The sequence below is a fragment of the Gopherus flavomarginatus genome, chromosome 21, assembly GCF_025201925.1.
Source record: "Gopherus flavomarginatus isolate rGopFla2 chromosome 21, rGopFla2.mat.asm, whole genome shotgun sequence".
NCBI lineage: Eukaryota > Metazoa > Chordata > Testudines > Testudinidae > Gopherus > Gopherus flavomarginatus.
In genome coordinates, this window is record NC_066637.1 from 16042639 (window position 1) to 16057280 (window position 14642).

At 46.9% G+C, this 14642-nt stretch overlaps 1 protein-coding gene across 2 annotated transcripts in view; it reads right to left on the minus strand.

Annotated features, from left to right (window-relative positions):
* Positions 1-4421: 4421 nt before the first annotated feature.
* Positions 4422-14642, minus strand: part of IGSF21 (immunoglobin superfamily member 21) — a 263204-nt gene continuing 252983 nt past the window's right edge. For both annotated transcript variants that reach the window (XM_050931343.1, XM_050931344.1), the window contains exons 7-10: positions 11102-11187; positions 7822-8014; positions 6890-6928; positions 4422-4614 (exon numbers count right to left, since the gene is read on the minus strand). In XM_050931343.1, the coding sequence (XP_050787300.1) occupies positions 4541-4614; positions 6890-6928; positions 7822-8014; positions 11102-11187 (392 nt within the window). In that variant the 3' untranslated portion in view covers positions 4422-4540. The remainder of the gene's footprint in view (positions 4615-6889; positions 6929-7821; positions 8015-11101; positions 11188-14642) is intronic.

Below are 14642 nucleotides of genomic sequence, written 5' to 3' on the forward strand. Positions count from 1 at the left end.
AAAATATTTAAACAAATGATATTCTATTATTAACAGTGCGATTAATCGCACAATTATTTTTTTTAATCATTTGACCGCCCTTGCCAACAGTGGGTGTCTTTGCGCTGTATGATGCTGCTCAGCGGGTTACATTCCAGACAAACATTACGAGGCATCTAATTACTCTCAGCTGGCCCACTTGTTCTATTTCATTCCAGTCAAGCTGCTCTAGTGAGCCCATCACCCGGACTCTGAGCCCCTCACCTTACCACTATGGGGTGAGGAAATCCCAGCAAGACATAGCTGAGGGGACGGCTGACTCTAACAGGCAGCTTAGTGCCCTCTGTAAATATGGGACTAGATTCTGCTCCATGCCCAGGTCTTTTCTGCCATACCACTAATGTAAAGAGGACTGTGAGCTGCCATCCATGGGCTGCCAAGGATTCCTCTGGAATGGGAGACTCCCTCGTTGAGCTACGGCCAGCAGAGCCAGCCTTATATGTCCCTCGTCCCCTGGGCCAACATAGGTAGCCCTATGGGCACCATGTTGGGCTTCTGTGATCCCTGTTGTTATAACAGGTTATTTGAAGCCAGTGTAGCTGAGAGCAGTCCCTGGGCTGCTCCAGGCTTGGGTTGGGAACGATATAAACTGAAACCCAGGGTAATGGCGTCATAAGCATCTTGTCTTTGGCATGCCAGCTACGCAGCATCCAGCATTTACTAGGCAGAACTGAGGATTCACCCCCTTGGCATTGCCACATCTACATGAGGTCTGGCGGGACTGTGCTGAGGCCTTATTCCAGTGCCCAAGGGAGGAAATGGATGCGTGTCCATTGATCAGTCCAACGTACTGCAAGATAGAAGACGAGTACTGCATTGAGTGGGGGATCTTGATATCTGTAACTGGATAAAAAGCTATTTCCCCCCCCCCCCCGCCCCCTGGAGTGCACTAGAGAGTCTGGGGAATCCCAAACTCATTGCCTCCTGCAAGCAAAAAGCCAGGCCTTGTTTGTTGCGGCAACAATAATAAATATTCAGTTTGTGTTTGAGCAGAACAAGAGAAAAATCTTACAGGCCTCACTGCTTTTCCCCAAGCGCGGCATGTTTGCACAGTGTTATTGCTAGTGCCGAACCAGGGCTGCAAGAGGAAAACACTAAATCCCACTTCCCCAGCGCTGAAACAGCCACGCGATTAAGCACCAAATCCCAGTTAAACAAAACCAAGGGGAGGGGGGAAAAAAAAAAATCGCAGGTGTCAGAACAAGGAAATTAAATATTCATTTCCGAGCAGGGTTTCTTCATGGACTCGAATGAGGCATCATGAATAAATGATGCTGGAGCATAATTAAGGTATTCTGTCTGTCTATTAAAATGCGTTTTCAGGAAGTGACCTCTGCTGGTGCTCCCCCTCCCCCCCTCCCTTTCAACTAGCGGCTGCTTTTTATTTTATTATCCTGCTAAGCATGTTAGCGCCTCAATCTGTTTAGCTGGCGCCAGCCTGCAGGCAGTGCAGTGCAAGGCTGGTGCCAGCCTCCAGCCCAAGCTTTACCTCCAGCTGTCCTAGAGCTAGGGTGACCAGACAGCAAGTGTGAAAAATCAGGATGGGGGGGGGCAGAGGGGTAATAGGAGCCTATATAAGAAAAAAGCCCCCCAAATCAGGGCTGTCCCTATAAAATCGGGACATCTGGTCCCCCTACCTGGATCTAAGGTGCTATTTAATGAAGTCAGCACTCATGCCTGGCTGAGGTGCTGGCATCAGCCATTGTCTCCAGTGGCTGAGTGAAGGGGTAGGGCTGTGGTTAAGTCTCTGGGCTGGGACTCAGGGGATTGCCCTGCATGGCATGGACCTTGGGCAAGCCACTCAATCTCGCCTCTCAGCTACAATGGAGCTAATAATACCTGTGCTCGCCCCTTCTTTGTCTGTATTGACTCTTTAGTTTGTAAGCTCTTTAGGGCAGCGGTTGGGACCTTGATCTTAGTCAGGGCTGTCAGGTGGACCTGGTTGGGAATGTTTTTCCATAGATCTGGAAGGGAAGTCGCGAGGTCTTCTAGTCCAGTCCCCTGCACTCATAGCAGGACTAAGTATTATCTAGACCATCCCTGAGAGGTGTTCATAGAAGATTAAGGTTGGAAGAGACCTCAGGGGCTAGCTAGTCCAAGCCCCTGCTCAAAGCAGGACCAATCCCCAGCTAAATCATCCCAGCCAGGGCTTTGTCAAGCCCAACCTTAAAATCCTCTAAAGAAGGAGATTCCACCACCTCCCTAGGGAACCCATTCCAGTGCTTCACCACCCTCCTAGTGAAATAGTGTTTCCAACCTAAACCTCCCACACTGCAACTTGAGACCATTGCTTCTTGTTCTGTCATCTGGTACCACTGTTTGTCTAACCTGCTCTTAAAAAACTCCAATGATGGAGCTTCCACAGCCTGCCTAGGCAATTTATTCCAGTGCTTAACCACCCTGGCAGTTTGGAAGTTTTTCCTAATGTCCAACCTAAACCTCCCTTGCTGCAATTTAAACCCATTGCTCCTAGCCTCAGAGATTAAGAAAAATGATTTTTCTTCCTCCTCCTTGTAACAACCTTTTACATACAGTATCTGAAAACTGTTATCATGTCCCCTCTCAGTCTTCCCTTTTCCAGACTAAACAAACCCAGTTTTTTCAAATCTTCCCTCCTAGGTCATGTTCTCTAGATCTTTAATCATTTTTGTTACTCTTCTCTGGACTTTGTCCCCATCTTTCCTGAAATGTGGTGTCCAGAACCAGACACAATACTCCAGCGTGGAGTAGAGTGGAAGAATTACTTCTTGTGTCTTACTTACAACATTGCTGCTAATACATCCCAGAATGATGTTCGCTTTTTTTTGGATCAGAACATGCCATTTCGTTGCAACTGAAATCCCATGTGTGTTTCAGTCAAAAATAAAGTGTCAAAGTTGAAACCAAAGCTTTTTGACTGTCAATATTTTGTTTCGCCGTTTTTCTAAACCAAGTTCGGATTTCTGGCTGAAAAGGATGTTTTGTTGAGAGCCTTAAGCTAATTATAGACAACAAAGCAAACAAATCAAAATATGCAAATAAATGGGTGCAACTGAAAACAAAATGTTTTGATTGCCCAGAACCAATAAATAAAATAAAATAAAATTTGTCTTTTTGGTTTGCAAATGTTTTCAGGCTGTTGGTTAGTCACCCTGCCTCAGGAACACTTTTCTATACATTAGAAATGTTCATGAGACAGGCAGGGCCCACGCAGAGGTGGATGGGAATTGGGGCAATATGCCCCAGGCCCTGCAAACCCTGGCCCGGCAGCGATCCGGGTCTTCGGCAGCAGTTCAGTGGTGGGGGGCCCTTCAGTCACTCTGCATCTTCGGCGGCATTTTGGAGGTGGGGGGCACTTCAGTGTTGCCAAAGACGTTGAGCGACTGAAGGGCCCCCCTGCCGCCGAAATGCCGCCGAAGACCGGGACCACCGCTGGGTGAGTACAAGCACCACAGCTCCCTCGCTTTTCCCCAGGCCCCCTGAATCCTCTAGGTGGCCCTGGAGGCAGGAAAACAGGTTCCCATGCAGATCTCCCTTTGCAGGGGTGAACATCGCAAATGTAATAAAGAACAACAACAAACGCACATGGAATATGTACAAACTTGGGCACTCAGCAACCGAGGGTTAAAGAATCTGCCCTTGGCCTCAGAATTGGCCTCTGTTTTGTACTAAACAAACACTTGCTTACCATTCATTTGTTCTCCTCTGCTCGCAAGAGCCCAAGGGCCAAGCATTAAGGGCAGCAAACATATTCTGATTTCAAGCCAAGTATATCATGCCTGCGGTAACTCCAGTGAAAGCCACGGGGTTACGGCACAGGCGGATCTGGCCCAATCTGCAGTGCGGGAAACGGAGGCAGAGAGGTTTGCATGTTTTCCAATGTGGCCACAGCTTTTGAGTAAATAACGTAAGGCACCTGGTGTCTGATTGTCCCCAGGGCTGAGCACCTTTACCTCCAGCTGCAATCAATGGGAGCTCAGCACATCTGGAACGGTGGGGTGTGAACCCAAAATCAGTGGCTACCTCTGAAAATTTCGACCAAAACGACTTTCCAAGGTGTCACAGAATTGGTGATGGAACTGGGGCTAGAACCCAACTGTCCTCGCTCCCAACCCCATCTTCTATTAGACTTTCTGCCTCCGTATGGCTAGATGGAGTGACTTTTGCCAATATCGATGCCTAAACTGCATCTGCGAAATATGCACCTGGATGCATTCCCTGTATGTGCTTCTGTGTGTCATTACCGGCTCTTGTTTTCGCATGTGCAAGGACCAGATTGCCCTTTCTATAGGCCAAGGATTGCACATGGCAAATAATACGCGCTGCCTTTTACCAGGGGGACCTTTTTTTCATTTTAATTAAATCGACCAAGGAAGCCAAGACACAGACAGAAAGAGACTGAGGACAAGACTGTAAATAGTTTAGAAAAAGAAAAAGAAAAAAAGAAGAAAAGAAAACCAATTGACGGAGATGTAAATGCTGGGTGGAGCTGCTCAAAGGAGGAGGAGGAAGAGGCAAGCCTTCACGTCAGCTCCAGGATCACTGTTAGGATGAGCATCAAAATTAGCCTGAAGCCGCTGTGGCTGGTCACTGAACCTAGACAAACCAAGGAAGGGTTAGGGTTAGCGATGTGGTGATCAATGGTGTCCTGGAGCAAACAAAGAGACTGTTTATATATCTCTCCATATAGCGCCAGGCATGGCACCTTACAGACAAACAGACCAGATTCCGCTCACAGTCATGCCGCTGTAAATCTGGCATGCGACTTTAATCTGGATTCCCACCAATGCTAATGGCGTTTAATATTCATGACTTGTATCATTTTAGTAGCTGGGGGCCCCAACTGAGACCAGGGTCCCATTGGCTTTACGATCACATAGCAAGAGACACTCTTGGCCCCCAAAGAGCCTACAGTCTGACTAGCCAAGACAAAGGGTGGGAGAATGGAGGCACTGGTATCCCCATTTTGGAGACGGTGAAACTGAGGTTACACAGGGAGTGTGCGACAGAGCCAGGAACTGAGCCTAGCTCTCCCAAATCCCAGTCACCTCCCTTAACCACAAGATCAGCCCTTCTCACAGAGGTTGGTTCAAGATTGGAATCTGGCCCAGAGCCCTGCCCTGAGGTGCTGACATGCTAAGATATGATAATTGCAAAATGGTTGTAACTGATACACAGCTGTAACTTTCGCTGCTTTACTGATCTGGCATTCACTGGGTGTGCCAAACCAGTGCAGCTTAAACACTGGGGGAGAGGAGGTGTCTGCTATAGGAAAACCAAGTAAGTGGATGGTATAAAGTAATGCAGAATCCCTACCAACATTTGAACATATCCTGCACCTTGCCCAGGGCTACCAGGGCCAAATTTAGCAATGTCAGAACTAGGCACAACCCTTACTGGGGCAAATTCTCTGCTCCATGTACAGCTGGCCGGGAAATGCTTTTCTCAACTCATGAGAGTTTTCAAACAAAATTTCCCATCCTGAACTGGGATGAAAAGTCAAAAATCTTAAACATGTTCCCAGACCAAAAATCCAAAATGGTTTTCAGGTCAGATCAATCAAAGCGTCTTCTGTAGATAATTTTGAAATGTTCCATTTCAGTTTTCACTTTTCTTTTTGGTTTATTTTTCTGCTATAAATTTCATTTTGAAATTTATAGCAGAAAAATAAAGTAGTTTTGAACTGGAAAACAAAACTTTTTGTTCAGAAAATGTCAAAACACATCCCATTTTGACAATTTCAATTTTTTTTTCAGAAATAGAAGTTATGATGAAACTGAACCTGTACTGCCAACAGTTTTGGCTTTGACGCACCAACGTTTTCTGATGAAAAATATATTTTGTCAGAAAACTCCCCACCTGCTCTTGTGGGGAGGGCCCACAATGCCTCGGGGTAGGGAGTGAAGACTACTGCAGGAAGCAGTGTAATTTATGCTAGAAAAGGCAGGCTGGTGGCTGGAATACCGGAGAATGGAGGAGAGCTGATCCAGGAATGATTTTTTTCCCCCCTTGTGATAAATCTGGATGAAAACCCAACATTTTAATTTTCTGAGAAATGTTACGGCTTTTCATCAAAAAACAAACTCCCCTCTCCCGCCCTCAATTTTTGGGTCTTGTTTTTTCAATGAGAACCTGAAAAAGTAATAGACAAAATGGAATTTGGTTTTTTGTGCAAACTTCCGTGCTGTCCAAAATTACTTTTTTTCATTGGAAAAAAAGTTCAGATGAAATTTTTTTTGACCAGCTCAAGTGATTATAGTGAAAACAAACTTCATTGTCTATACAAAGGAACAACCATCATAGTCAGCACAGGTTGTCTTGCTGCTTATTGACTGCTAGTGCTTCACCAGCTGATTAGTAACACTACGGATCATAATACAGACCAGTGGTTCTTAACCTTTACTGCAACCTGCACCCCTTTGGTTCTCATAATATGTTCTCGCACCCCTTTGGTTCTCAAAATACGTTCTCACACCTCTTAAACTTAGATATATGTTTGTTTGTGTATTACAGTAATCATTAAAAATGTATAATGTTAATAAATACATAGGTTTGACAAAACAAAGTAGTTCTACTTACATGCCTGTGCTTAATTTGTGTTTTCGCTGATTTACCTTCTAAAAAAACATCTGGCCTGTCTCGCGCCCCCAGAAAGGGCATCTCATGCCTCTAGGGTTATAACCCCTGCGTTATAAACTGCCAGAAAATGTTTGGTCCCTTGGGGCATGGAAGATTCCCCAGACTAAACACACAGTTTTATCTATGCATGGCCTCCTAAGAACATAGGTGTTCAGTGCTCCCATCCACCCTAGAAGCAACTGAGAAATTAGCAGTAATTTATGATGAAATGCAATATAGGATCCCAACTTACCATTTGAGTCTTCTGTTCCTCTTGGAATATTTGGGTTTTCTAATTAAAACAAAATATACACAGATACTAATTAGAATTAGATGCTAATTTCAGATGGGATAACATCAAAAGAACCTTTCAAGTGCACATATATCTCGTGGGATACGGAAAGCTAATGTCTCTTTCACACCACTGTTGCACTCTGCCTTTCTCAATAACAAGGGTCAATCATTGATCGGTGCCCAGCGAAGTGAGAAACCCTAAAAAGGGTGATCTTGGGCAGCTCTGACTCTTTGGATTTTCTTTCATTGCCGAGTTTCATCAGCAGGAACAGAATTTCATCTCTCTAGCTGCTCCTGACTGCAGGTCAGAGAGGAATTAGAGGTTGGATTTTTTACTCAAGAGTCTTTGTCTCTTTCTCATTTCTAGACCCTTTCCAGTCTCCATACCATGGGGAGGACAATGGTTACCATTGATTCTCTATTCGTGGCCTCTCAGCAGCCCAATATATGAAAAAGATAGTTCTGTCTCTCTCTGCAAAAATTTCAAAAAATGTGTTTTCAGTTGATCTTAAATGAATTTTTTTTTGCCCAGAACTGGCAGAGAACCAAAATAAAGAATTATTGTCCCATATGCATCATAAACAACTCTCACCAATGTCATTTCTTGATCATAAATTTTTCAGGACAGGGACTGTGGGCTAGTTATTTGAGCTGTAAAATAAATAATGTTAATGATTATTCTCAGCTCAGGGCCTGAAACGAGCCGCTGGCAAACATCCGTACAATCAAAATGCCAGTCACAGAGGGAGTCGCAAACAGCAAATGACAAGGCAGCATGGCCAGGCCAAAGGGAAAGCCAGTTTGTATTTGGTCAGGGGTAGTAAGGACATTGTGAACAAGCTGGAGTAATGTGGGACAGAGGAGGGTTCCTCCCAAGGGTATGTACCGTACCAAACACTATCAGCCTGGTGTGGGTGTCCGTGGAGCCCAGTGGGTTCTGAGCAGTGCAGCGATACATGGAACCGTTTAACTCAGCCGGCACTCTTTCCAGGACCAACTCCTTCCCATCATGCTCAGCGCTGCCATCCAGGAGCCTGCTCCCGACACGGGTCCAGGTGAACAAGGGCTCGGGGAAGACTTCATTCTGCAGCCAAGATGGGGAAAACGGCTTCAGATAGATGGGTCATTTTACTAAAACAGTCATTTTCATTACTACAGCCTCTGCTGACCACTCTGATACTAACACAGAGCTAATCATTGGCATTGCAGATAGCACCTTTCCTCCTCCCAGAGATCCATGGAGTCAGCCATTAAGGCCAGAAGGGACTATTACATCTTCTAATCCAAGAGTTCCCAAACAGTGGTACGAATACCCCATGTGATATCTGAGCTTGACCTTCCAGCCAGTCACCTCACAATAATTTTTTAAGGAGGAGCTAAGTGGACCAGGAAAGTTTGGGAATCATTGATAGTCTGACCTCAAAGATCCCAGCGAACTTCACAGATCCTCCAGGTGATGGTATGGATCACCCTGAGTAACCCCTGAAATACTAGTGCTCAGCACTTAGGGAATGTCTACACTGCAATAAAAAAACCCTGTAGCACCGAGTCTCAGAACCCAGGTCAATTGACTTGGTCTTGTGGGGCTCAGGCTGGGCAGTGGGGGGGAGGGGAAATGGGGGCTAAACAGATGACACTAAACTGGGAGGAGAGGTAGATATGCTGGAGGGTAGGGACAGGGTCCAGAGTGATGTAGACAAATTAGAGGATTGGGCCAAAAGAAATCTGATGAGGTTCAACAAGGACAAGTGCAGAGTCCTGCATTTAGGATGGACAAATCCCATTCACTGTTACAGATTGGGGACCGAGTGGCTAGGCAGCAGTTCTGCAGAAAAGGACTTAGGGATTACAGTGGACGAGAAGCTGCATGTGAGTCAACAGTGTGCCCCTGTTGCCAAGAAGGCTAACAGCATTTTGGGCTGTATAAGTAGGAGCACTGTCAGCAGATAGAGGAACATGATCATTCCCCTCTATTTGACATTGGTGAGGCCTCATCTGGAGTACTGTGTCCAGTTTTGGGCCCCACACTACAAGAAGGATGTGGAAAAATTGGAAAGAGTCCAGCGAAGGGAACAAAAATGATCAGGGGGCTGGAGCACATGACTTATGAGGAGAGGCTGAGGGAACTGGGATTGTTTCGTCTGCAGAAGAGAAGAACGAGGGGGGATTTGATAGCTGCTTTCAACAACCTGAAAGGGGGTTCCAAAGAGGATGGATCTAGACTGTTTTCAGTGGTAGCAGATGACAGAACAAGGAGCAATGGTCTCAAGTTGCAGTGGGGGAGGTTTAGGTTGGATATTAGGAAAAACTTTTTCACTAGGAGGGTGGTGAAGCACCGGAATGGGTTACCTAGGGAGGTGGTGGAATCTCAATCCTCAGAGGTTTTTAAGGCCTGGCTTGACAAAGCCCTGGCTGGGATGATGCAATGTAGACATCTGGGCTCAGGCTGGAGTCCAGGCTTGGAGACCCACCCCATTCACAGGGTTTCAGATCCTGGGCTCCAGCCCACGCCCGAGCCTAAATGTCTACACTGCAGTTTTTAGCCCTGCAAGCCAAAGTCAGCTGACCTGGGCCAGCCGTGGCCGTGCCACGGGTCTTTTATTGCAGTGTAGACGTATGCTTAAAGGCTCTGTGGCACGAATACATTAATTGGCATAGTTATATTTTAGCTTGCTTAGCTGGGTTAGCCTTGTAAGAACAACACAGGCAGGCGCAGATACAAAGGCATGAAGCAGATCTCAAATCCTCCACAAGTCATTTTCCGTTAAAGGCATGAGATTAAAAACTCAACTGGCAGCAGGCTGGATGCACAGACAGCAGCTGGTTCTACAGTACTTTGCATCTTGAGTCTGTGCAGAACACGTGACATGTGGGTATGAAATGCTACCACCTACGAGAGGAAGATTTGTGGGGGGGTGCTTCACAACTCCTTTGAACAAATGAGAAGGGCTGCACCAGGTATCAGGCCGTAGAGAATCTGTCCCATAATAACAAAATACTAGAGCATAACGCCTGTCTGCGCCAGGAAAAAAAAGCTGTGTTCTTAACTCGGATCATCTAACGTGGTAACTAACAAGCTAAAACCCTAGCGAAGGCAAGGCAGACGATAATTATTGTAGGCGTTAGCAGGTCAATGCATTGCCCCGACCTGCCAACATGTGTTAAAACAGGGGTCAGCAACCTTTCAGAAGTGCTGTGCTGAGTCTTCATCTATTCACTCTAATTTAAGGTTTTATGTGCCGGTAATAGAGTTTAACATTTTTAGAAGGTCTCTTTCTAGAACTCTATAATATATAACTAAACTATTGTTGTATGTAAAGATTTAAAAATATTTAAGAAGCTTCATTTAAAATTAAATTAAAATGCAGAGCCCCCTGGACTGGTGGTCAGGACCTGGGTAGTGTGAGTGCCACTGAAAATCAGCTCACATGCCGCCTTCGGCACCCATGCCATAGCTTGCCTACCCCTGTGTTAAAACTGCAAACTGCCTTCTCTTCACTAGGACTTTCCCTTGTGTTAGTCAAAAGGAGTTAAGAACATAACTTGTTTCCTAGTTAAGATATCCCATAGATGTAAAAGTCACATATTTAGTCTATGTGGAGAGCACCCACCTCTGTCCCATTAAGTCGCAAGCTAGGTTCATAATTACTGCATTATTCATCTACAGAATAAATACGCCCGGCCAAAGGTATAGAGAAGCGTGGGTCTTTGTTTAGTGCAGTGATTTCTATTAGAGAAAACTCCAAGTGACAACAAATCAATTTCGAACTGGGAGACAAAAGAGCCAATTTTCAAGAGTTGAGGGTGTAATTGAGCACGCAAAATCCATGAGGAATTGCATGCCTTATTTATGTGTGTAGTTAGTATGAGTGGACATGCAACTCAAGGAACGCTGCAAGCCAACTACCATTGTTATCCATATGTATGCACAATTCCCTGCTTTGCGTGTGCAATCGCAGAACCTGCAAACAAAATGAGCAGCTCAGTTGAGGGCCTGACTGCTGGGGGAAAATAAAAAATCAAATCCTAAAGTCAAACTAAACTAAACCCCACCCCCAATCTGCTCCTTTGCCAGTCTTTGTAAGTCTGCTGCATAGGAAGACGTATTACCATCTGTCAGTGTAACCGAAACCAGGCCCTGTTGCGCTATGAGGATAAAAAACCTGCAGACCTGAAAACCGTGCACCAAGATCCGAACTGTGTCTCCAACGCGGGCTCTTGTTGGGGTCATCATGATTTTGGGGCCCTTGGGAGCAACTGCAGAGAAACAAGAGGGGAAAAACAATGGATGTCAGCACAGCATTGAATCACCAACTTAGACAAACACTGCCATAGTGAGTAGCCCATATCGGTTAATAGTCAGACCTTGAATAGGTGGTGCAGTACCACAAAGAAAAGTGTGGGATCAATGCCCAGATGATATAGTAGCTATAAAAAATGCTTACATGAGTGATAGAGGGATAGACAGCTGTCTACATGATTGATAGACAGCTACCTTCATGACTGATAGATGGATGGACAGTTGTCAAGATGACGGATAGACAGCTTCATGAACGATAGATGAACAGATAGATGCCTTCAAGACTGCTAGACAGACAGATGCCTGCATGAGTGATATATAGACAGACAGGTACTCAAATGCTCAGCCTTCCGCTTGGTAAGTAATGATTTTTTTAAATAATGTATTTATTTAAATGAGATTCTTACTAAAGCAAATCAAATGTTTCCTACAGTATTAGAGGTCAATACCAAAACACTTTTAATCTTTTTTTTTTTTTTAAAGGAAAACCTCCATATTTTGATACCAAAGCCCAACATAGAAGGAGTCATCTGTTCAGTCCTACAGTCAAGTCCATGAGGCATTTAAGATAGAAAAGAGACTCGTTAAGAATGGCTTTGCAGGGTTCCCACTGAAATCAATGGAAAAACTCCCATTGATTGCAACAGGGGGAGGATTGGACCCTTAAACAATTCCACAGATAAACAATCGCTATCTAGCCCCACTGTTTATTGTTCTTTCCTCTGGCGCCTTTTCCTTCTCTTCTCTCGTCTGACTTTTCCTTCCTCCTCCCCCGTCTTCCTATTGGCATGGCATCCCATGAATCCCCCATACAATCGCTCTCACGCTGCTCCATTCAGAGTGAGGCCAGGCAGAAAGCATCGTTTTAGATGCTTCTGCAAGCTGCCCCATGCCACTCAACCCCACACACCGCCCCTGAGAATGCTGCCAGCAGCCCCCCCGCATGTTTAATTCCTCCTTCTGGAGCCCTTTGTTTGCGTAGGTGTCAGATTCTGCTGCAGGAGGCTCTGCAGAAAATTGGCACAGTGCCCCCTCCCATGGGTCAGCCCGATGAGCACCCCTGCTTCCAAAGTTGCCTGCTTTTCATTTGTAGCAGCTCTAAAATGCTGGTTAGTTATTAAAATAACCAAGTGCCAGGTAGTTGGCCGCTGAAGGGAAGCCGTGACCCCGTGCACATGGGGACTGTCGCTCGGCGGAGGTAATGGGCTTTGCTTGCTTGTTAGTGCCGTACGGCGGACGGCACCTGGTGCGTGACATGAGGCGATGTGCCGGAAAAGAGAAGGGATGAAGCCAAAGGTTCAGCTGGAAAGGTTGCCTGTGCCATTGCCATGGCAACGCCATGACAACTTCGCCTCCTCCTCCCGGATCATACTGGCTGGGGCGTTTTTGGGTCAAGATGAAGCAGCCGAGCAGCGACCTCAGTTGTGCTGTGCTACCACTTAGCTGGGGAACTGGCTGGCGGAGTGAGCAGATGACACTGGTGCTTTGTTCTACCTTCACCTCCTGTTGCCCGCCAGCCCGGCCCGTTCGCTCACTCCAACAGCTCGCCTTGTAAGTGCCACACTCAGGAGGATGGGGTGAGCGTGAGAGACGCTTGGAGAAGTGGCCACGTCTTCTGGCCTCTTGCTCCCTGGATGGGGGTGGGACACTCTTCAGCTAGGGCTTGAGCCTGGGATTTGAACAAGGCTCTCCCGCTTGCGGGATGTGATACACCCACCCGGCTGGAACTCCAGAATGGCATTTGACATGCAGCACCTCAAACTAATTGCTCTGATCTTTCAGTGGCAGGGTCCCACGTGGCCTCTGAGACACTCTGGAGCAAGGACGTCGTCCCTGGGTGCATCAGTCGCTCCTGAGAAATGAATGGAATACAGATGGGAAAACATCTGCATGTCTGTATTTGCATCAAGAAAAATAATACATAGCAACAGCTAGGACGGCTGCGCCTGTTGGGCACGTCCAATTGAATCCATAGGAGAGACAACTCAGCAGCCAGTCAGCCAATGACAATGCACACAGTGCTGAGGGAGAGTGAGGCCAACGGAAGCGCTTGTCCTGATGTCTCCATTTGCCTTGGGAAGTAGGTGCCAGGGCCCATAGTGGCCAAGTGTGTTGCATTTCTCAAGTTGACCATCCACCCAAACTGGGCTGGCCAAGTCACAGCACTAAGCCACAAGCCCAGGTGATGAGGACCAAGCCCCTTCCCCAGTGCAAATACCTCTCTTGCCCAAGGAAGGTGTTCTCTTGAAGTCACAGGTTTGCCAACTTCATGAAGTAACTTTTCTGTCCTTGTCGCTAGCAGGGCTGGGATTTCCGGCACCGTGTCCCCTGCATCCCCATGTCTGCAGAGCCCAAATCAAATCCCTTCCAGGAGATAACAGGGTAGCACTCTATAAGGCATTGCTCTGAATAAATCAGAGTTGGAGAGTGGCGTGCGCCCTGCCTGGCCTGTTCCCTCTGATTGCTTCTGGCAGCAAATTTATTTTAAACGTGGCCTTTAAATTTGAATGGCACCACGAGGGGGCTGCCTGGGGACAGCAGGGCTTCATCAGCGGGCAAGGTCGGCAGGGATGGCAGCAGGCTCTGCTGAAGGGGACGTGGTGCGTATCCACAGGCAGTTCACCAGGATGGGGGAACCTCATCTCTCTGACGCTGCGGATGGATCTCAGGTAGCGTAGTGGCCCCTTCAGCTACTGCACAGACATATATGCCAGGTATATGAATTGGCTCATTGTCCCCCCTTGGCTCTGCAGTTGGAGAATCACAAGCGCTTCGGGCATAACATCCTGAGCCTGTGGGACGAACTAACCCTAGAGACCAGTGAACCCTGCCTCTCCGCAGGGCCTCTGGTGAGACCTTGCCGTCCCTCCTTGCTGGAAATACAGGACGTATGTATGGAGGTGCTGCAGAGAGATACAAAATGCGGAGAGATGGAGGGACCCGGGGAAAAGACATTGCAGCCTGGAGAACATGGTAGGGGGTGGAAGGGAGCAGCTGCTCGAATGGGGGGGCAGGGAAGGAACTACAATGGGGGCATATTCTGCCCCAGTGTATACCCTGTGCAACCCCCTGACTGCACGGGGATTGCGAGGAGTGCGACAGTGGAGTGCCCAAGTGCGCACGGGACTATATATTGCTCACCATTGCTAGCTGAGTTGCCAGCATGCCACACCTAGGAACATCGTAATCACCACATTGGATCAGACCAGTGATCTCTGATGGTGGCCAATGCCAAGTATGTCTAAGGATGGTGTGAGAATGATGGTGGGTGATATATAGTGACCTGCCCCATAGGGGAAGTTTCTTTCTGACCCCGTCACTTAGTGCGGGGTGATGCCCTGAAGCATGTGGATTTTATCCCATTGTTTTACCCCATCTACCATGATTTTGGATGTCCTCAGTATCCCTATCA